Genomic DNA, 19,418 nt, shown 5'->3' with positions numbered 1-19,418 from the left:
GGGATGACGTTGTGCCACGTGCTGGGAGCTGCCAGGTACAGTACGGTATTGGGCTTACCCTGGAGTGAGAATGAGAGTGGCAGAATTGGGGAGACGATGAGGACAGAGGCAAGCTTTGAGAGCATTGGCAGTAATGAGGAGAAATATCTGAATGATTTCTTGTCTTTTCTATTTAATTTAGCTGAATTTGAACTAAAGCTATGTAATATGAAAGCAGCGTCATACATGCTAGTTGGGAGAGATGATGCACCAAACTCCGACATGCGTATCTAGCCAAGCAATCATACCACATGTATCTGTCAGTGACTGGATAGCAATTTCCATAAAGAGAACTTGGCCTTTCCTTCTTCTATCTTCACATATCTGTCGATACTGCCGCTCACTCGACAGCTCCCGCCTCTATGCAAGGTCCTTTACTCCCCTTTTCATCACGCGAGAACTGCCAACATCAAACGCTCCACCGACACTCTACACCAGCAATATTGATTACCATTCTTCAAGTATTACGCTGAAGCCTATACACAATATATTACAAACCCATAGTCATTCATGCAATGGAGAATCCTAGCGGTCCAACCACACCACGCAAATCACGCGGTTCGGAAGGACCAAGCGAACCAGTGGGACTAAATGAACGAAACCAACCTGAGTTTGAAATACTTCAAGCAGGCGCGCGCAGGCCAGGTGGTGAGCTCGATGGAGGTAAGTTTGACTTGAACTCGTTTGAACTGGAGGATTATGCGCGGGAATAGTTTTGAAGCAGACAGTTTCGGGGCATTGAAGTATGAAGGATAACAATTTTGAAGCAGCTGCTGAAACTGGAGCGGACGACACAGGAGCAAACGACACAGAAGCGAATGACTCAGATTCATCATTTGGGGACCCTGACATTCGTTCTCGACGACCTGACGTATATAATGGAGACGTACCCAGTTCTGTATACACCCCATGGGTACGTTCCGGCGAAGTTGTGCAGGGACCCATACATCGCGGACCAGACGGACGTCCCACGATGTCGGAGGTAAGCCAGCTATACCGGCGCAGAACTATATTCTATCCCCGAAGACTCTTTACGGGAAGACGTGGAGTGAAGAGGGGGATAGTCACCGAACATATTACTAGGACTGTGATGCGACAGGGGGGCTTTTTCAGCATGGTCCGCATAATCAAGACGCAGCCCTACTATGACAAGAGGAACATCTATTTCCTTCAAGAGGGAACATTTATCTCGTACTGGAGACGGAATCGTTCTGGATCTACTCCCCCTCCCGGCGAGGTTCGTAGAGTCACAATACCAGCCCTGCCAATGTCACGTGCATAAAGGGGGGAGAGCGAGTGTTCCAAAGAGAAGAGATGAAACAGGACAGCGATGCTCACACTCGAAATTGGAACTCTTCTGTTTGGTATAGCTGCGTTTGCGGAAAGGGTTTGGCATTACACAACGTGAATACCTGGGCTCTAGAAGCATGAATTTTTTGGGGGAGGCTGTTCAGGGGGCAATGGGTCTCGGAGGATAAGACTTTGGCTATGTTAGAGCTCATGACATCCCTTGGCTCTTTTACTTACTTTACCAGTGGATCAGTAGCGTTTGTATGTAGCGGTGAGTAAAAAATATACTATCTTCAAGACGTCCCCTCTTGACCGTACCACTTAGACTCTGAATTACAAGTAATCGAAACATTAATACCACTCCTGAGATTATGAAACGTAAGTTTTAAGAACTTCAACGCTTCAATGACTACAACTGATGTGTATTAGCGTGATATCTGCCGGATCACACTTGAGAGTCTAGAAATATCTACCCATCTTCCTCAGATAGGTAGTGTAAGATGCTAATAAGCATCGAGTACTGTGCTAAGAAATAATACAAGTAGGATATGAGTTGCTGCTCAACATCCACATATGGACACTAAACAGTCAGCCACCCTTTATCATAACCCCCATCACAAAATGACCAGAAATCGTATCACATCCGATCGGAACATCCGATCGGATCTACCCGTGAAAACGAAACACCCGCAATCCCACGGCACCACCATTACATCAAGATCAGCTAATCAGCAAAATCTCCCGATTAAACCAGAAATGCCGCACAGCCAGCCGTTACTCCGTTACCCCGTTAAACGTACACACTCGAATATTCACAGTAAAGAATGGGACCCATTGAAAATTTGAACCAAAACATCTTTTTTTAACTCAGGAATGTCCCTTATCCTGTCTTTCATGAGTGCCTAAATGATGAGGCCCTAACACTACGCCCCCGCCAGGTATCGAACCGCAGTAACAAAGGAAAACGATAAGATAAAGAAAAAAGGGGGTGAGGAAGAATAGTACCAATGAAATAGAGGAAAAAACAAAACAAATAAAGTCCCAAATAGCTCAGATAGATGATGAACACGCGTCCCTGCCATGAAAATACAATAGTAGTTGTTGTTCCCTAATCGCCCCTCCCAAATTTCCCTCTAGAATAATTTTTTTTGTCCTGCCTTGTTGTTGCATGATAAAGTCGTGATGAGGCTAGTTGACTCCTGATACAGATTCTTTCTTATATACACATATATCTCCTAGGTATAAGATAAGGGGTCGTCGTTTCTTGTCTGAAAAGAAATAGTCGTCCTCCATAAAACACCTGTGTGCCCAGAAAAGCAGGAAACCGGGGGAGAAAAATTAGGAAAAAAAAAAAAGTTAATGACAAAAAGCCAAGTGAAGTGGAGTATCGTAAAAGCAGATTTTGAAATGCAGTTGCGCATAGTCTTCATTCTCTCTTTCACCTCCTCATTAACAATCATCGGAATCCTTCGTCGTCTGTCATGCTGTCGTAGCCTGTATCTACCTCCATCCCCACTATCCTCTTTGTAATGCCCAGGCATTTATTGATAACTTTTTCCTGAAGGTCGGGAGATACACCGCAATTTAATGCTAGTTCGCTACCCATCCAAAGACGCAATATGGCGGCTAGTCTCTCCACCAGGGGTGCAAAGTTGTTTGTAGTATCTTTATGGGCTAGGATTTGCTCCAAAACTTCCATGACCGACGTAAAGCTCAACAGCGTCATTCGTGTTTTTGTTGTCAGGTCAATCACTTTTTCGATCGAGGTGCGGACATATTGTTTCGTGCTGGCAGATTCGCCACCTAGTCGCTTGAGGTGAGCTGTAGCAACGGCACAGCGAAGGCAAAGCTGAAGGTCGGGATCGGCAACGTCTGATTGAAGAGGAGTAGGTACCAGGCCGGTATAAGGATTCGGTTCGGAACAAGTCAGTGCCATGGGGTCCATCAGGCCGTTGCTACCGGTATCGACCCGAAGAACCTGAACAGCAGCAGCAATGTTGTCACCACGGGATTTGTAGGCGAGGACAGAACGAGCCAGGATTGCCCGTGCTCGAGCATTTGAGCCCAATGGTGCGACTTTGACGGCCAGGTTCATTACTTCGTCTTCCGACGCCTCCTCATCACCATACAATGTTGTCGTCAAAACGTCGTGCACCGTGGCTGTTGACCACCAGGCGGCGAGAGCATCCATCGGGGACCCAATCGCCGTATCATCGACTACCGAGTCCATGCCATCAATCGGGGCCGAGTTGTGCGTTGTTTCCATGTTGAATGCCAGATTGTGGGCTCGTTGAATGACGGTGGCGGTGAGAACGGCATCACACTCCTGTTCGACCAAGGCAGCCAGGTGATCGGGTAATACGTATCCTGCTCGCTGCATCTCCAAGATCTCGTCTTCTTGCAGGTCATTGATTAGTCTGTTATTTAGGTCACGAGCTGCGTTCCACTGCCGTTGTGCAACCTTGGTAGCGAAGAAGTTGACCAAACCTAGCTGATACCATTTCTGGCTCAAGTCCCACAAAAGGACTCGAACGTGAAGTGCTTTGAGCATCAGACCGCTGGGGGTATTGGGCACGGTGCCAGACGCCAACAGCGTCAGGATGAGGCGGCTCGTGCAAATCTCCGCATCTCCTCCTGTGAGCTGTGCGTCGAGAGCAGTGGCCCAGGCACGGACTCGGGCCACTTCTTGTTCAGGAGTCAACCCAGTCAACAGTTGATAGGCGTGGATGCCAAAGACGTTGCGTACGCTAAGCTTAAGCGTCTTGAGCATCAGCGCGGCTGCCTCGAGGAAGAAGTTGTGATGAGGCACCCAAACAGTTTGGATTGCAGTCTCCCAAGCGCGGCGACGGACACTAATGGGAGAAGCCAGTGAAGGGGCGGGATGTAGATCAGTGGATTGCTGCTTCTTGGGCTTTCGGTCCATTGCCGAGAAGAGCGAAGGGATGAAAACCCACAAAACAAGGCCGAAAAGAAGCATAAACTTAATGGAAATGTCGGCTTGATACCCTGCCAACCCTACATTGAAATGAGATGGCATATGCCTGAGAAGCTGCACGGGCAGAGCAAACAGTCCGCGGCCCTGAGGCTCTTCATTGTTCGTTTCCTCTTCTCGAACCGCTTCCAATATCATCAGGCCGGCGAGCGAGCCCACCATCAGCTTACCAAAGTAGGGGCTTGCGCTCCATCCGGGTTGGCCCTGTTGCTGCTGCTGCTGCTGCTGCTGCTGCATCGGCCGAATTTGTTGTTGACCAACCACGGTCGGGTTGGACCGAAATAGCTGTTGGGGGACGGGATATGGCTGGCCAGGCATCTGGGAGAGGATTCGTTTCATGTCCTCGGGAACATCAATCATCCCGTTGGGTATTCCGCTAGATTCTTGGCCTTGAGCGTCCAGCGGGGATTGTGACATTTGTGACTGCTGTTGTTGCTGTTGCTGCTGCTGCTGTGATTGTTGCTGCGACTGGCCATCTTGGGGATACTGTATCGGTGTGGGCTGCTGCATTGGAGGCATAGAGCCGTTCATAGCTCCAGCCATGAACAGCTTCTCAAAAGCGGCGATTCTCTGGTGCATGGCGCTGTTTTCATCCAGTAATCGGTTATTCCTCTTCTCCAGGTGACGTATATATTCAGTCGCTTTACTCAAAACCTATACCATTAGTTAGCCATTGGGGACATGACGCCCCTTGATTCTTTGTTTTCTATGAAATCTCGAGTGGGATTCCTACAGTTGCTTTGTTGAGCTTGTGTGCGGGTGTAAGGCCGTGTAATTCCTCACGGTCCTCAGTCGTGTCCTCTCCCCTAGCGCTCTTACTCATGATGCGCAGGCTGGGGACGCTGTCTCTCAAGGCAGCAATCTTGTCGTTAATGTTGGTCCGGTAGCGCTTCTCAATCATGTTGTGAGCCGTCTTCTTGATGGGCTTACCGCCCTCCTCGAGAAGATCGTCATCGTCCTCTTCGTCGGCAGGAATCTTACGCTTCCTGGAATCCCCTCGAGAACCGCCAGAGACGTCTGGCGACGAGGCAGCTCCAGTCTTGGCCGACTCAGGGCTGGAGGCGCTCTTGGGAGAGCCGTACTGAAGATGAGGGGGCATAGCAATGTTTCGCAGCTGTTCCTGCAGAGCAGGACTCAGGGCAGTGACAGATCGGAGAGAGGGTTTGGATGGTAGGGGGCCCCGCTTGGTGGCCGCTACGCCGGGGAGGAAGACTGACGTAGGGTCGATGTTGGGTAGGCCAAAGGCGACAGAGTCGGGTTGCTGCTGCTGCTGTTGTTGCTGCTGTCGCGGGTCAAAAGTTGGGGCTGGCCAGGACGGGGACACGTATCCTGGCTGGGCTGAAGAGAGGGTGGTGTTGCTGCTAATGTCGTACGAGTTGGCCTGAGGTGAGGCGTCTAGAGGCCAGACTCCAGCGTCAAGGAAGGCAGCCGAGGGATCGCCGCCGTAGTTGGGAGCATCTGAGATTCCATCGAGAGACACGGGGCCACCGCCTATGAAGCCGAAGCTTGGGTCATCAAACCCAAGCCCGTTGGTGCCATCCTCATCAGCCATGGGAGGGGATTGGCGGCTGCAAAGACCGGGGGAAGCTCGCGGATCAGCTCATGCAGCGACAGCCGGGCTCGCAGAGAACGAGAATGGAAAGACTGAGACCAGGCGGGAGTGCGTCAGGGCCTAGGGGGGGAAAGTGACTCGATAGTAGGCAGAGAATCGTGCGGTCGACGGGCCAGGTGGACTGAGTGGTGCAGAAGCTGTGGACGCTCTCACCAAAGGATAGCACGATGAGATCAGCTGTTTTTTTTCTCCTGCTTCCCTGGCGGGTGGACAGCTTAAAGCGGGATCTGCTGAGACAGACGCCCAGTGGGAGCTTGCCGAGGGTGTGGGATGGTCAGGGATGGCTGCGCGCAGGCGAGACGACGGATTTTTTTCTTTTTTTGACGGTCAATTAGCAAGCGCGTGCTACAGACCGAGAGACATACGAAAAGGGCTGGTACTTGGATCTCCGTAGCGGCAAGGAGAAGAGAAACTTGGAAGGAAAAAAGCTGAGAGATGACGATGGCTGGATCAGACAGGGGGCGGGTTTAGCCCAGCTGGGAATTCTCTTTTTTCGCCTCTTTCCCTTTTTTTCCTTTTGCTTTTTTTCTCTTGTTTTCCCGTTTTTCCTTTTTTGCTCGAGCTGGGTTTGGTATTCCCTGGTTATTCTCTTCCAGTCCAATACCAAGGCTCAGGCTGTCGGGATGGGGTTGGGCGGGATTGCACGGGCTCGGGCTAGGCTCGCCTGAGTACAGCACCGTACGAGTATGGATGGATCGATGGATCGTCGGGACAATGGCAGATCGATGGGATTGATTGCTCTCTTGCTTGGACTCGGGCGCCGAGTGTTGGGAGCGTCTGGCTTGAGCCACGGCAATGCGGTACGGACAGCCGGAAAACTGAAAAAGAGGTGCAAGATGAGACAGGCAATGCACGACAGGAACATCGTACGATCCGGAGCCGATATCAGGCGAGGCTACGCCGCAACAAGCAAGGGAAAAAGCTAAAAGGTGAAAAGGCCTACCCGAGAAGCCCCCACCTGCCTAGCTGCCAACCCGCTGAGGTTTTGTTTTGCCTCTCTACTGTTCTTGTATGTACGAGTACTCGTATGGACGGGCTCCACCGCCTTGGCGATGATGCTGGGCTGTCTGTGCTGCTGCGTTGTCTAGCAGAGTTGCAGTTACAGTGCAGTGCAGGATTTTCTTCCAATCTCTTTTCCCTTTGCCCTTTGCCCTATTCCCTCCCCTCTCTTCGTCCATGCATGTAGAGTAGGGGGGATGGACTCCATACCTGTCTGTCTGTCTCTGCGCAGACTAGCCCAAAGCACGCGCATATCGACATCGGCCACTGCAGCAAGCCAGAGTGTAGGTGATTGTGCAGATGCCGTCCCTCAAGTACCGGTACAAGTCTGACATGTTGGCCTTGGGTGGATACGCGGCCTGTCAAGAGGTACCGAGTACAGCCACCTGCATGGCCATGTACCCATACTTGGAGCATGTGGATGGATCAATCAACGCCTTCACACGAGATGCCGCAAGGGAGAGGAGTCGTCTGCATGCACCAGGACAGGACTAGCGCCCGTGGCATTTTCGTAAAGTATCCAAAGTACTCCGTGCGAAACCCACGCCACGGCAAGTGGGATATCAGCAATAATCCAGCCTGTACTCCGTACCAAATATTTCCCCGTACTGTACCTCTGCTCTGTGCTCTCACCTCCCGTCTACCTACCAAGGACGTTCAATTTCAACCTCTTGCAATGCTCGGGAACTGGCCGACATGCCATCTGCAATCGAACTGACAGGCCCCTCTCCCAACCGCTCCAATCCATACCAGCACAGTTACAGCAATGTCCCTCCAGGCCCGCGTTATACTGTAACAAGACATCAAATTGCGATCTCGATGCTCAGTGGCATCAACAAGGCCAAGCGACGCAAGGCGCGCAAGCTGAGCCTCCATGGCGAAATAAGCCCCTAGCGCCCCTCGGCCTGTACACGCGCGAGCTGGCATTTGCCTTTTTGTGGCTCAGTCGCAAAGGCGCCAAGATTCACCGTGCAACTCCAGCCGGCCAGCCGAATACCGAGGAGCACTGATCAGATATTGGCATTGAATTGATGGATCCTGATGAATGAGCCCAGCAGCTATTACATACTCGTATGAGCAGCTACGGGAAGCTTCGAGCAGCTACGGGCGCCTACGACTAATATGTTGAGCAAGTTTTAGAAGAGTCGAAGCCAGCAAAAGGTGCCACGTGAAGTCTTAGAGGCGGCCGCTTAACATTTGGCCGCCGTCGCCGCAGCGGAATGCCGCACGCCAATGGAATTGGCAGCTCCGTGCTACACACGGTGCTCGTACAGTTTCATCAACGTTTCTGCTCTACTCACCCCTGCTTAGCCGTTGGTGTCTTGGCTGAGCACAGCACAGTCTTTGGTGTCTCCTCAATCATCGCACAGAACAAGACACTTGCCGCCTGAGACATTGATTGAGACCAGTGCCGCATTCCAGACGTTCTAGCCTCTCAGCCACAGCATCGCCAGGACCTCTGAGTGGCTGCTCGGACTTCAAGTCGACTCCGGGTTCCCAGCAATTGGCAGCGCTCTGGTCACTGCAGCATCCTTGCGGTTTTCATCAGCTGCAGCGCCCTCCTGTAATTTTTGCATGTGCAAGTGAGCAACCCGTACAGTGCTCACTGTACAGTATACAGGCAGTTCATCGGCATCCTTGTACGCATTGCGTGTTTCAATTTCATTCATCGACAATGTTCTGTGCTACCGTTGGAGTACTGCACAGTACGAGTATGCAATCACATACCTATTAAAGTTGCCAACGTTATGTGGTTCTACCATCCCTTCAAGGGGAACAATGGCACGGACAATACGGGTCCTAGTTTTAATCAATAGGCTATTCCCTACCTAACCGCTATGCAGTCCGAAATCCCGACGAAATCCCAATCCCGGGAGCTCTACATCCATTCGCTCATTCACTCATTCACACTCTCATTACGGCTTGTGGCACTTTGAGCCCGGCACGGCGTATCTGTCAGCGACTTGCGTGTGTCACTTATTCGTACCGGGGCCAATCACAGCCACCTCGGAGCCAGCGCCGTCGCAACCTCATGGTCTCTAGCACAACGTCCCGCTCCCCCCAACGGCCGTCGACTTGATATCGCCGCTCGGCTAACACAAGCTCAATGAGCACACACGAGGGGCAACAGCCATCACTCCTGACATGTTACCTATCACCTTCTGACTAAGCCCACGTTTTCCAGGGCTCTCAGCCTCTCCATCCCTCCCTTGAGTCTGCTCGCTACCGTTACCGAGCTTTGTCGATTCATGTACCCTCACAAAAGAGTCTGGCGCTCCCTTCTTTGCTTTGGTAGCCTGCTAGACTAGTCCTGAACCATGTTGGCAGGCTGTCTCCCGTGCATATTCCCCGCCTCCCGCGAGCGGGTCGATCGATATTGGCTGCATTGAATAGGATTCCTCACCCAGCCCGTGTGAGCAGGGAGTTTGTGCACGAGGCCGTAAAGCTTGCTCCGGCCGGCTGTCCTTTGCACATCTTGCGTGCCCATCACCGCGGAAGCGACGTCTGCAGGATCAGATCCCATGCTAGCTACGTTCAAATTACTAGACTTGGTGGGAGATATGAGGTAGTGCCTGATAGTTGGGTAGCAGCCAGCACTACAGTACTTGCAGAGAGCACTCGCACATGTGCTTGGCGGAGATGTCATCGAGTCATACTATCTACCACCAAGGTTAACCATTCCCGATAGGCATCAAATTTTAACCATGCCAAGCATGCCTACCGGCTAGGTGGTAGTCACCGAGATAGTAGCAGTACTATGACCTCAGAGCAGGACGTAGGTAACACTCTTTACGGAGCATGCTCAATTTAAATCGGCGCGGAACACGATCTGCGGCATTGATCGACAAGAGCTATAGCAGTAGACGAGCTGTCAGAACCGAAGTGTTGACACAAAATCACATGGTTTTTTTTATCTCTCCTACGAGTACTACTGTAAGGGGTGTTTTCTGATATGCTATGGACCAATCTCTTTTGTATTAGTGGTTCATGCGACCAGCTCGAAATCCGCGGGGCTGAGTTTAAGTTTAATTAAGTCTTGCCGCTTCAATGCCACCCATTGTTCTAGATTACCTTCACGTTGCTTTTGTGAAGTGCTTACATGACGAAAGATGGTAATTGCTGGTGGAGAAGATAAGAAGAAGAAAGCAAGGGAAAGAAAGGGGAGAAGAGGAAACGAAACGACAAGAAACGAAACAAAACGATTTTCCAGACGACGTTTCATGTTTAAGCTATCAGCGTCAGATTAAGAACGTAATGACCTACATAAATATTGATGACTGCTATGCTATGAGTCTATCCATTTGGGCCATATGCTACCGGTAGCCGCGAAAACGTAGAATAGCTCTGGTGTCTGTTTCCAGATATAGACTAAGGTGTAATCGTTGGATAGGACCTACCTACAGTATTCGCGGATTGCCCCCGTCGAATGTTATGTCTGTAGCAACGATAACATCAGTGTGTAGCTGGTTGATACAGTTGCAAAGATAGACATGCGAAGAGTATTGAGCAATGGTAAAGGGGTGTCACCTTCTTCAGCTACCGACTCTAAAGATTTTCGTCTTCATCTATCCCAAGAAACGTTCATTCGTCCAACGTCGTCCAACGTAGCACATCCCAGGCAAACACACATTTAAACAGCTACTACCTTTACACACAATCACGACGCAACACTCCAGGTTCTTAGAGATACAATCTTTTATTTCTTCCAAAATACCAAACACTCAAATTATTGATGATGGATTTTTTAGATGCTTAAAGGCTTATCAAGTACAAAAAAATCTCGTCAGTCGTGAACAAATATGCGGGGGTATGAATTTCCTTCTTTCCTCAATCCTGCGCTCCTGGCCCAAGTCATTTGGATATATGTGTGCAATGATAAAATAAAAAAAGATGAAAAGGCCATGTTTTGAGAAGAACGAGAAGAAAATCACGGCGACATGATCAAGGTGCCCTTCCTGGGACAGCCCCAGCAAATTATCTAACAGTAGAAGCGTGAAAAAAATAGGGGGGAAGAGAAAAAAGAAATGTTAATGTATGAAAAACAGTATTGCTTGTTACTCCCATCCAACCATATTACCAGATATCCTCAGAACTCTTAACCATCTCCAATGTTGGCGTCTTGGGCACCATTCGCTTCATGCGCTTGCGATCTTCCCTGGTAACCAAGCCAGGGGTGATTGGGACGCAAGGAGTGTACGGCATATACGGAGAGTACGGCACTGCGGTTCCGGTAAACGGAGTCATGCCGCCACCTGGTGATAGAGGGCCGGTTCTCTCAAAGACTGTCTGCTTGGTCGTCTGAGCAGTGACGAAAGGCGAGCCCAGCTGCTCTTCGTAGGCACGAAGGGGCAAGGCTCCACCGCTTCGGACCGCAGACGGCGGGTTAGGGCGGGAGAAGGAGGCACCGGGCCGGGGTGAAGACGGCAGCGAAGGAAACGTGCTTCCGGGCTTGGGAGACGATGGAAGACCAACCAAGGGAGCCTGAGAGCTCTCCGTGGTGGCCGAATTGGGCTCTCTCTCGCCGTACGGCAGCGTAGTCCTCGATCGATTGGCGCGGCCGAAAGCGTCTCCAATGCGCTCATCGATGGTTTGAATACTTTCGGGAGACATATCGGGGGTGATGGGAGCACCCGACACCCTGGCGTTGGGGCCACCAAAGGGAATTTGATCCGTCGGGATCGGAGGCGGAGGTGCGGGAGCGTAATGCCTTGGAGGAATGGCGCTCATCTCGCGAGATTCATGTTGAGGGAAAGTTCCCGACATGGGAGTCATGATTGGAGACGAGATGTTGATGCCCTTGGCGGCCTTCTTTTTTGGTGAGAGGAGCGAGGAAAAGAGAGCCGAAGTCTTTGACTGGGACTTCTCTTCCTGGGCCGCGGCCAGGTTCAGCCCGGCAGGCTTAGCCTTGTTCTTCTTTGACAGCAGACCGGTCTTTGATGTGGCCGAGTCGCGCTGAGGGTTCGGAGAGGCAACTGGAGACTCGAGAATGATGCCCTTTTGCTTGGCCTCCTCATGCTCCATGACATATTTGTACATTTCTTCAAGCTGTTGTTGAGCCATGGCTCTGTCTGCTGCAACGACGTTCTGGTCTACTAGTGGTGAGACTCCAAGAGTAGAAGGAATAGCAGACGAAGTGGGCGATGGTAAGATGTATGATGCGGGGTGCGCCTTGGGATCGAAGATACGGGCGCTATATGGACCGGAGTGATAGTACTCGGACTTGGGGATGATCAGAGGAGGAACAACGTGGCCCTCGGGTTGAGCTGCGAAATCGAACTGCTGCTGCTGCTGCTGGAACTGCTGGAACTTTGGATCTACCGGAAGTTGAAGAACGTAGCTGGGGATATCGTTCCCACTGAGATGTTCTCTTCGTCGTTTAGAGAGCGAAAGCAAGAGGATGGCGACCAGCACCAAGGAGACTCCGTATGCCGCAATAATACCTCCAATCTGCGCGGGTAGAAATTTGGTGTCGTGAATCGGCGTTGCAGAGGCAGATGAAGGCCACAGAAGCACAGAGGTCAAGAGGGCGAGGGATGATGATGAAGGACGAGGACGAGTTCCAAAAAGCATGATGGAGACCGGCCTTGCTCTTATGAAGGCGATCGCTGCGTGATGGAACCTCCTGGCGTTGGAATGCGAAACATGACCCAAGAGAGATGTGACATGAGTGAGGAGAAATATGCGGCATGTAAAGGGTATTTAGACTGATAGAGTCGTCACAGCGGCTGGCGATGCTGGCCGGAGCAACTTTGGCGCTGGCTCGTGGGGCCGGGCGAGGATTGACCTGGGACTCCCCAGCTTGCCGGGCTGTGACTGGCTGGGTGATGCATTCTGGCGGTTACATGGCGTCGACGAGCTCAAGGCACAGAGAGCAAGAGGAGAGGCCATCTCGAGCCTGTGGTTGGATCGAAGCTGGTGGTTAAGCGCCGACCTGCTCTGTGACGGGCGCCACCGGGTGCTGATTGGCCGGCTGGCAGAGTCGATGCAAGGCACTAAAGCTTGCTCCCTGCAGCGCCCCGCCAGCAGCCCACAGGGAGGGGGAGAGCCCTGAGTGATTGGAACTGGACCTACTGTAATCAATTAGGTGTAATCAATTCCACGATACTGGACCTCGATTCAACCAAGCCACAGCCAACGTGCATGTCGGTTATTTAGCTTAATAGTATAACGACAAGTACAGTAGTATTCTTAACATCTCTTGTGCCTTCTTTTCTTTGTTCATTTTTCTCATGTTCAACGACATCGCTTACGGTATTATTCCCTCCATCACAGGCTATGATATGCAAAGCGGGCACCCGACGCTAAGGTGAGCAATTCGCTGCTAGCAATAGCCGCCGGCGCCGGTGATCGCACAAGCAGGACATCGGGACTCACCCCTGCTTCTCTGCAGTGACACCCGCGACGATTCGTCCAAATGCCTCCCCAATTAGAGCGAGCCGGCCATGAGGGCTGCTTAGAATAGCAGCAATAGCACCAGCTACCCCCTTCAGCCACTCCTGCTAGCGGTGATGGGCGCCCTGAACTCCAAAGCCCGGGTCACCCAAATTCGACCAACGAGGTGCCCGTCCTGTATGTCTCGTCACATCGCCAGGCACACCGCCGGAGCGGATCCGGATGCCTCTTGGGCATGGCTGAATTGCTGAATTGGTTGTTCTGCGAAGTGACTGAAGTGATGATCGACAGATACACCAATCGTGCTGACGGACCTCATCTTTGAACACTCGAGTCACGCCATCTCTGGATTCTGGATTTGTGACGGCTTCAACTGGTCGTGTGATGTGAAGGCATTTCTCATCACCCATTCTATCACCCATCACCCATCACAGATAGCACAGATGAGCGCGTCTAACATTCACAATCACGAAGGATCATCGATGGGCTCTCTCTTTCTTCCATTCTCCAAATCCCCCATTCTCAAATCTCAAATCCCAAATCTCAAAGTGGTAAAATTGATAAAAATGAGTGCAGCTTCAAAGCCGTAACTAATTGCGTTCTCATATGCTTACTAAGGCGCATCATTATGGTCACATGACTTCGCGATGCCGTGTTTCTTGTTGGTTGCGCCGACGCGTTTGGACAACGGCGTCTAGTATGGGCGAGGTTGATACGATGAGGCAAAAATCACAATGATTTGTTGAATTGAATGTGCTTCTTATCTGTCTGTTGTATTGGAAACTCAATCATCATCATTTGCTTGGATCCGCGGTATCAGCTCTCGATGCCTAATCTCTGCTTCCTTTTTTAATCACACACTTGGCCCGCTGTCGCCTTAACCACCACCATGACAGCGGCCCAGGCTGAAAATCCAATCCTGAAATCACTGAATGCGGCCCAGCGCCGTGCCGTTACTTCCAATGCGTCGACAGTCGCTATCCTAGCCGGCCCCGGCAGTGGCAAGACGCACACTCTAACATCACGCGTCGTGTGGTTGGTTCAGCAAACCGGCTACCAACCGTCAGACATCGTCGTTGCAACATTTACGGTCAAGGCAGCCCGGGAAATGAAAGAGCGGATTGGAAAGGTCCTTGGTCCAGAATGTGAGAAAAAGATTGTGCTCGGTACTTTTCACTCCATTGCTCGGCGGTATCTTAGTGCCTATGGTAAACACATAGGCCTCGACTCCAAGTTTGGTATTGCGGATGATGGCGATTCGAGGGCCGTAATTCAGCGGATATGCAAGCGGCACGACTTCAACATTGATCCAGGATATGCAAGATCATGGATCAGCAAGAAAAAGGCCAAGGGCCATGCAACGGAACCAGCCCCAAACAAGAAGCAGCCTGAGAATCCCTCCTTAAACGAGTGTTACAGGGAGTACCAGGAGCACTTGGAACGATCAAATTTATTGGATTACGATGATTTACTAGTGCGCTGTGTCGAGCTTTTGAGAGAATACCCCGCCTGTGTTTCGAACATTCAGTCTGTGCTCATTGATGAGTACCAGGACACAAATGGCATTCAGTATGAGTTGATGAAACTATTTGCGCAAGCTCGCCAACGAATAACAATTGTTGGTGACCCCGATCAAAGTATCTATGGCTGGCGATCGGCCGAGATCCGAAATTTGTACCGTCTGCTGCGAGATTATCCCGACACCGATGAGATATCCCTGGAGGAAAATTATCGGTCATCTCAGTCAATTCTCGACGTCTCATTAACAGTCATTCAACAGGATAAGAAGAGATATCAAAAGGTCCTTCTGCCAGTCCATACAAAAGGTGCAAGACCAGTTTTGCGAAAGCTAAAGAGTTCCGCCGCGGAAGGAGACTGGATTGTCTCAGAGATTAAACGGGCTGTCATGATGTTTGGAGACATGCTCACATATGAAGACGTGGCTATTCTACTGAGGTCTGCCTCTCTCTCCAGACACATCGAGGCGGCATTGGGAAAGGCTGGGCTGGCCTATCGGATGATTGGAGGCCACAAGTTTTATGAACGAAAGGAAATCAAGATTTTGCTAGATTACTTGCGCGCAATCTATCAGCCGGACAATAACGACGCCATTGCCCGAATCATCAATGTTCCGCGTCGGGGGATCGGAGACACGACGATCAAACGACTGATAGAAGAGGCCGAGCAGCTGAAAATAAGTCTCTGGTCGCTCTTGAGAAAGCACTGCCAGGGCAGTCGTAAAGCGACGACAAAGATACTACCGAAGATGGAGCAAAAGCTCAACACCGAGCTGCTGAGAATAATTTCAAATCTTCAAACTCAAGCCCAGCAAATCACAGAGGACTCTCAACATACTCTAGTTGATCTGATTGAGAAGTTACTCTCACAGCTCGATTTTAAACAATACCTCGAATCAGAGTATCCCGAAGACCATGAACAGAGGTGGCAAAACGTTCAGGAATTCCTCAGCTTGGCAAATGATTTTGTACGAGATGCAGCAAATCTAGAGGATGAAATGCTACCTGAAATCGACAATGTCGATCAGGTGAAAGATGACAGCATCTTGGGCCGCTTCTTGGCAAACGTCGCGCTGGCATCCGATGCTCAGAAAAACGACGAAGGGGCAGAGAAAAAAGCAGTGATCACTATATCAACTATTCATGCTGCCAAAGGGCTCGAGTGGCCCATTGTGTTTGTTCCGTCAGTCTATGCCGGCTCCATCCCCCATTCAAGGGCCGAGGACTTGGACGAAGAGAGGCGGCTCCTCTATGTGGCCATGACCAGAGCACAAGCGTTGCTTTATCTCAGCTGTCCCTTGTACGGGTCTCAGGGTATGGGCACAAAGGTCGAGCTATCACCTTTTGTCTCACCATTCGCCTCAGCCGCCTTTGCCAAGCAAGGTGCATCGTTTAACAGACCAATCCTAGAAGGGGTCGCGAAAATCCTTGGGAGAGATCTCCCCAGCGAGAAAGCAATCTTTGCCAAACTCCCAACCATGTTCTCTCTAGAGGACAACTTGTTTCCCATAGATCCAATCGACACTAGAGATGCGGAGGGTCTAGAAGACTCAGAAGGATATCGTCCAAAGGGCCCCAAGAGGCAGCGCTTAAACAACCAGGGCTATGGTAACGACGAAGAAGAAGCGGCCGAGGAGCGGCCATGGAAGAAGGAATACAGCACAACCATGGAGCAAGCGTCCAACTTTACCATGGCTTCCTTACCCGGGTTCATGTCGGCTGGAGCACATCAAAACGCCCTCTCTGCGGCCGCTGCTGTCGAGGCAGAAAAGGCGGCGGCAGCCAAGAAGACCGTCAAAATGGGAACAACGCGTCGAAAGGCAGACCAGTCCAGTCTCCTTGGATTTGTAACTACAGCGTCAAAGAAACCAGCAGCTCCAGGCGGCGGGTTCGGCGGTCCAGACGCTTCCATGGCTCGATATCAGCTTGCAGCATCTCGATCCGCAGCTAGAATGGCGGCCGAGACGAAAGCGACCGAGCTCCCAAAACTACCTGCTGTCGACCCATCGTTGGCGAAACACAAGCTCGCCAGCGGCAATGCCCTAAACAGGCCCAGCGTCATTAAGAAGGAAGATGACGAAGCCTCTAAGAAGCGGTATCACTGCTTCTCCAGCTCTCCACCAAGACCAGCTGAAGTCGAAGAGGTGAAGGAAGAACAACAGACGACCGCACAAAAGGTTTCTGCTCCCGATCGCCCTGCCACGAGCTTTCACAGGACGACGTTTGTTTCTGCCGCTTCTAGGGGCGGCGTAAGGCGTCCGGTAGGTTTAGGTCCGCCGCCGGGACTGGATAGGCTTCGCAAGCCGTTTAAGCCATTGACGATAACGCGGCCCACGAAGCCGCAGTGAATGTTAGATTCTATTGGGTTATGTATGCGCATTTTTGGAATGCTTGATTGTACCTAAAATGATGGGGCGCGTGGAGAGTGTTTATTGTGGCGTTGGGGCATAATGGCAAACCTTACGAATAAGCATAACGGCTGGCGGGAGTAAGGTGGCTAAACACGGGAGCGGGCTACGTATATAAAGACCGTGATGAACTGAATGAAATAGAGCATCGGCATCAAATCAATCCATTAAAACAATAGACTCATCATAAAACTACGCAATCACACGCAAATCCACTCAATTACTCATTATCATTTTTTTTTTCTTTGAAGAGAATAAAGAAAATAAGAAACAAAAAGCACATCATGTTCTCTACCGTCATGTCGAAAGCCACCCGAGCCGCCTTTTCCACTTCGGCACGCGCCCTCAAGCCAGCAGACGTGGGCATCTCTGCGTCTGCACGAAGCTGGAGGAATTTATCGCCTCAATCTCGCCGGTACATTACATATGGAGTTGCGACGTGCTTGGTTGTGGATGGATATCTCGTGTACAACTATGCGCCTTGGATCGTGGGTTTGGAGAAGAAAGATTAGTTCGTGATGGTGTCGTGTAGGGTATGAGCAAAGGGTGTACTTTGTGGATTGGCGGATTCAATCAATAGCTATATTAATAAGTCGGACGTCAATGAGAAGAGACCAATACATTGATTAATGCCATCTTGATCTTGTCTCCTTGGCATTTTTGCTAGCTTGGGCACTTAGGCATTGTTGGCAGTGGAAAGCTCTCCATTGGTTTTTCGAACTGATACTCGTACATGTCACTTCAGACGACTCCTCGCAGCCCAGGTAAGACCCATCTCAGCTTGGGCTCTTGCACAAGCCAAATGACAAGGGTTTTTTTGTCTTTGTTTCTTTCCGGATATTCAACCGAGGCTCATGCCGGGCAATCGGACATGATACTGTTCAAGGCGGTGGTAGAAATGCCAGTGTTGACACCCCCCGCTCGACTAAGGCATCGCGCCGATTCGTGGGATGGTGGTGGTGATGACGATGCCTCGCCTTGCACACCAGCCAAGACAACGGGCGGCATTGGTTGCCTGTACCTGCTTCCAGAGATTCACGTCTGACATACGACACTCACGATGACGTGGTGATCTGTCATTGTTTGTATCACTGTCTTGGCTCTGTATGTAGATCTTTGACTGGCCCAAGGGGAATCAGATTGGCCGGTTTTACTCCCTGCTCCATTGCCAAAAATACTCGAGTCTCGGCAGACACAGTGGGTTCAGACTGGCATTTGTCCAATGGAGCCCGCGGATGGCGGGTGACCCAGTTCATCTATGTTAGCGGCCCTCCCCGCACTTTCAACCTTGATCTGGAGGGGGGCTGCCGTCACACAGCCAACAGCTCAGCACGCGCAGCACTTTGTTTGGATCTGCCATTCAGGTCTGTCTCGCTGCGCGATGTGACGACAATCGGCTGGCCTAGCCGTGCTCAACTGCATGTCCGGACTCGTATTGGCTTTCTCTGGGTGCTGCATGAGTGCTAAGAAGCTGAGCTGCCGATGCTACGTTGACCGTCCCACCGGCCGGTGCCCTCCTAGATGTAAGGTGTCAATTGTAAGTGCTGCACAGAACGGGGTCGCATGAATGTCGATAGCAATCAATACGACCTTGACTGTGCCGTTTGGAGTTGCTCACGGTTCTTTCGTCTGTTGTCGATATGATGAGGGTTGACCCGACTCCGAGTGTTTGTCATTATATGGACATGCAATTCAAATCTCAGGTGTAGAATCTCAAGTGGTGAAAGAAGTAAAAAGAAACAACTGGAGAAAGCTATTCGCTTAATACGGAGAATACCTTAGTTGAAAAATAAATAAAATATTCCATTAAATATCTCAATTACGCATCATAGCTGCCCTTTTTATAACGCCAATTGTATTGTCCCAGGACAGCCTTCCCCAGCGGGATCTGGACTGCCGCTGCCGCTAACCCCGCAAGGGCAGTATAGCTCCGCGTATCGGGACTAGCGGTGCGGAGCTTAAAGTTGGAGGGCAGCCGGGCATGCCGCCCTTTCCTTGGAGGGCATCGCCATGTCTTAATGGGCAGGAGCGGAACGCAAGCTGCTTCCCTTACAGTCAAGTGATCCGTGCCGATACTACAAGCACAAGCATTGATAGACAGTTCACGACTTTTGGGCATTAATTTCACGTCTGCCTTACCTTAACCTATCCTATACTAGGAGAACTGC

At 50.9% G+C, this 19,418-nt stretch overlaps 7 protein-coding genes across 7 annotated transcripts; 4 read left to right on the top strand and 3 right to left on the bottom strand.

Annotated features, from left to right (window-relative positions):
* The first annotated feature begins 282 nt into the window (after nucleotides 1-282).
* V8C40DRAFT_203142 (uncharacterized protein) lies at nucleotides 283-1,515 on the top strand. The gene is made up of 2 exons (XM_083212007.1): nucleotides 283-702; nucleotides 837-1,515. The coding sequence occupies exons 1-2, from the start codon at nucleotides 555-557 to the stop codon at nucleotides 1,319-1,321; spliced, it is 633 nt and encodes a 210-aa protein (XP_083074170.1). The 5' UTR covers nucleotides 283-554; the 3' UTR covers nucleotides 1,322-1,515.
* A 1,270-nt stretch (nucleotides 1,516-2,785) lies between these two features.
* Nucleotides 2,786-5,873, bottom strand: V8C40DRAFT_264880 (basic helix-loop-helix domain-containing protein; the record flags this gene model as incomplete). Its single annotated transcript, XM_083219578.1, has 2 exons — nucleotides 2,786-4,975; nucleotides 5,055-5,873. The coding sequence occupies 2 exons, from the start codon at nucleotides 5,871-5,873 to the stop codon at nucleotides 2,786-2,788; spliced, it is 3,009 nt and encodes a 1,002-aa protein (XP_083074169.1).
* A 1,091-nt stretch (nucleotides 5,874-6,964) lies between these two features.
* Nucleotides 6,965-7,901, top strand: V8C40DRAFT_203110 (uncharacterized protein). Its single transcript, XM_083212006.1, has 2 exons — nucleotides 6,965-7,216; nucleotides 7,300-7,901. Exons 1-2 carry the CDS (start codon nucleotides 7,130-7,132, stop codon nucleotides 7,648-7,650), a joined length of 438 nt encoding a protein of 145 aa, XP_083074168.1. The 5' UTR covers nucleotides 6,965-7,129; the 3' UTR covers nucleotides 7,651-7,901.
* Nucleotides 7,902-8,956: 1,055 nt separating this feature from the next.
* On the bottom strand, nucleotides 8,957-9,477 carry V8C40DRAFT_242591 (uncharacterized protein). The gene has a single exon (XM_083215251.1). It carries the CDS (start codon nucleotides 9,454-9,456, stop codon nucleotides 9,238-9,240), a length of 219 nt encoding a protein of 72 aa, XP_083074167.1. The 5' UTR covers nucleotides 9,457-9,477; the 3' UTR covers nucleotides 8,957-9,237.
* Nucleotides 9,478-10,522: 1,045 nt separating this feature from the next.
* On the bottom strand, nucleotides 10,523-12,790 carry V8C40DRAFT_242589 (uncharacterized protein). Its single transcript, XM_083215250.1, has one exon. The coding sequence runs from the start codon at nucleotides 12,501-12,503 to the stop codon at nucleotides 11,007-11,009; it is 1,497 nt and encodes a 498-aa protein (XP_083074166.1). The 5' UTR covers nucleotides 12,504-12,790; the 3' UTR covers nucleotides 10,523-11,006.
* Nucleotides 12,791-13,980: 1,190 nt separating this feature from the next.
* On the top strand, nucleotides 13,981-17,586 carry V8C40DRAFT_202950 (ATP-dependent helicase). Its single transcript, XM_083212004.1, has one exon. It carries the CDS (start codon nucleotides 14,215-14,217, stop codon nucleotides 17,188-17,190), a length of 2,976 nt encoding a protein of 991 aa, XP_083074165.1. The 5' UTR covers nucleotides 13,981-14,214; the 3' UTR covers nucleotides 17,191-17,586.
* V8C40DRAFT_242582 (uncharacterized protein) lies at nucleotides 17,401-17,883 on the top strand. Its single transcript, XM_083215249.1, has one exon. It carries the CDS (start codon nucleotides 17,535-17,537, stop codon nucleotides 17,760-17,762), a length of 228 nt encoding a protein of 75 aa, XP_083074164.1. The 5' UTR covers nucleotides 17,401-17,534; the 3' UTR covers nucleotides 17,763-17,883.
* The last annotated feature ends 1,535 nt before the right edge of the window (nucleotides 17,884-19,418 follow it).

Source organism: Trichoderma camerunense, assembly GCF_050948025.1.
Source record: "Trichoderma camerunense strain CBS 138272 chromosome Unknown V8C40scaffold_7, whole genome shotgun sequence".
NCBI classification, from domain to species: Eukaryota; Fungi; Ascomycota; class Sordariomycetes; order Hypocreales; family Hypocreaceae; genus Trichoderma; species Trichoderma camerunense.
Note: the sequence above shows the minus strand (reverse complement) of the source record. Positions and strands in the feature narration are given on the sequence as shown.

Excerpts from the sequence above, each read along its gene's own strand:
- V8C40DRAFT_203142 (XM_083212007.1), top strand. The coding sequence starts at position 555 with ATGGAGAATCCTAGCGGTCCAACCACACCACGCAAATCACGCGGTTCG. Across the intron at positions 703-836 it reads AGGTGGTGAGCTCGATGGAG|GAGCAAACGACACAGAAGCG; the intron begins GTAAGTTTGACT and ends CGGACGACACAG.
- V8C40DRAFT_203110 (XM_083212006.1), top strand. The coding sequence starts at position 7,130 with ATGGACTCCATACCTGTCTGTCTGTCTCTGCGCAGACTAGCCCAAAGC. Across the intron at positions 7,217-7,299 it reads CCACTGCAGCAAGCCAGAGT|AGGTACCGAGTACAGCCACC; the intron begins GTAGGTGATTGT and ends CGGCCTGTCAAG.
- V8C40DRAFT_242591 (XM_083215251.1), bottom strand. The coding sequence starts at position 9,456 with ATGGGATCTGATCCTGCAGACGTCGCTTCCGCGGTGATGGGCACGCAA.
- V8C40DRAFT_242589 (XM_083215250.1), bottom strand. The coding sequence starts at position 12,503 with ATGCTTTTTGGAACTCGTCCTCGTCCTTCATCATCATCCCTCGCCCTC.
- V8C40DRAFT_202950 (XM_083212004.1), top strand. The coding sequence starts at position 14,215 with ATGACAGCGGCCCAGGCTGAAAATCCAATCCTGAAATCACTGAATGCG.
- V8C40DRAFT_242582 (XM_083215249.1), top strand. The coding sequence starts at position 17,535 with ATGTTCTCTACCGTCATGTCGAAAGCCACCCGAGCCGCCTTTTCCACT.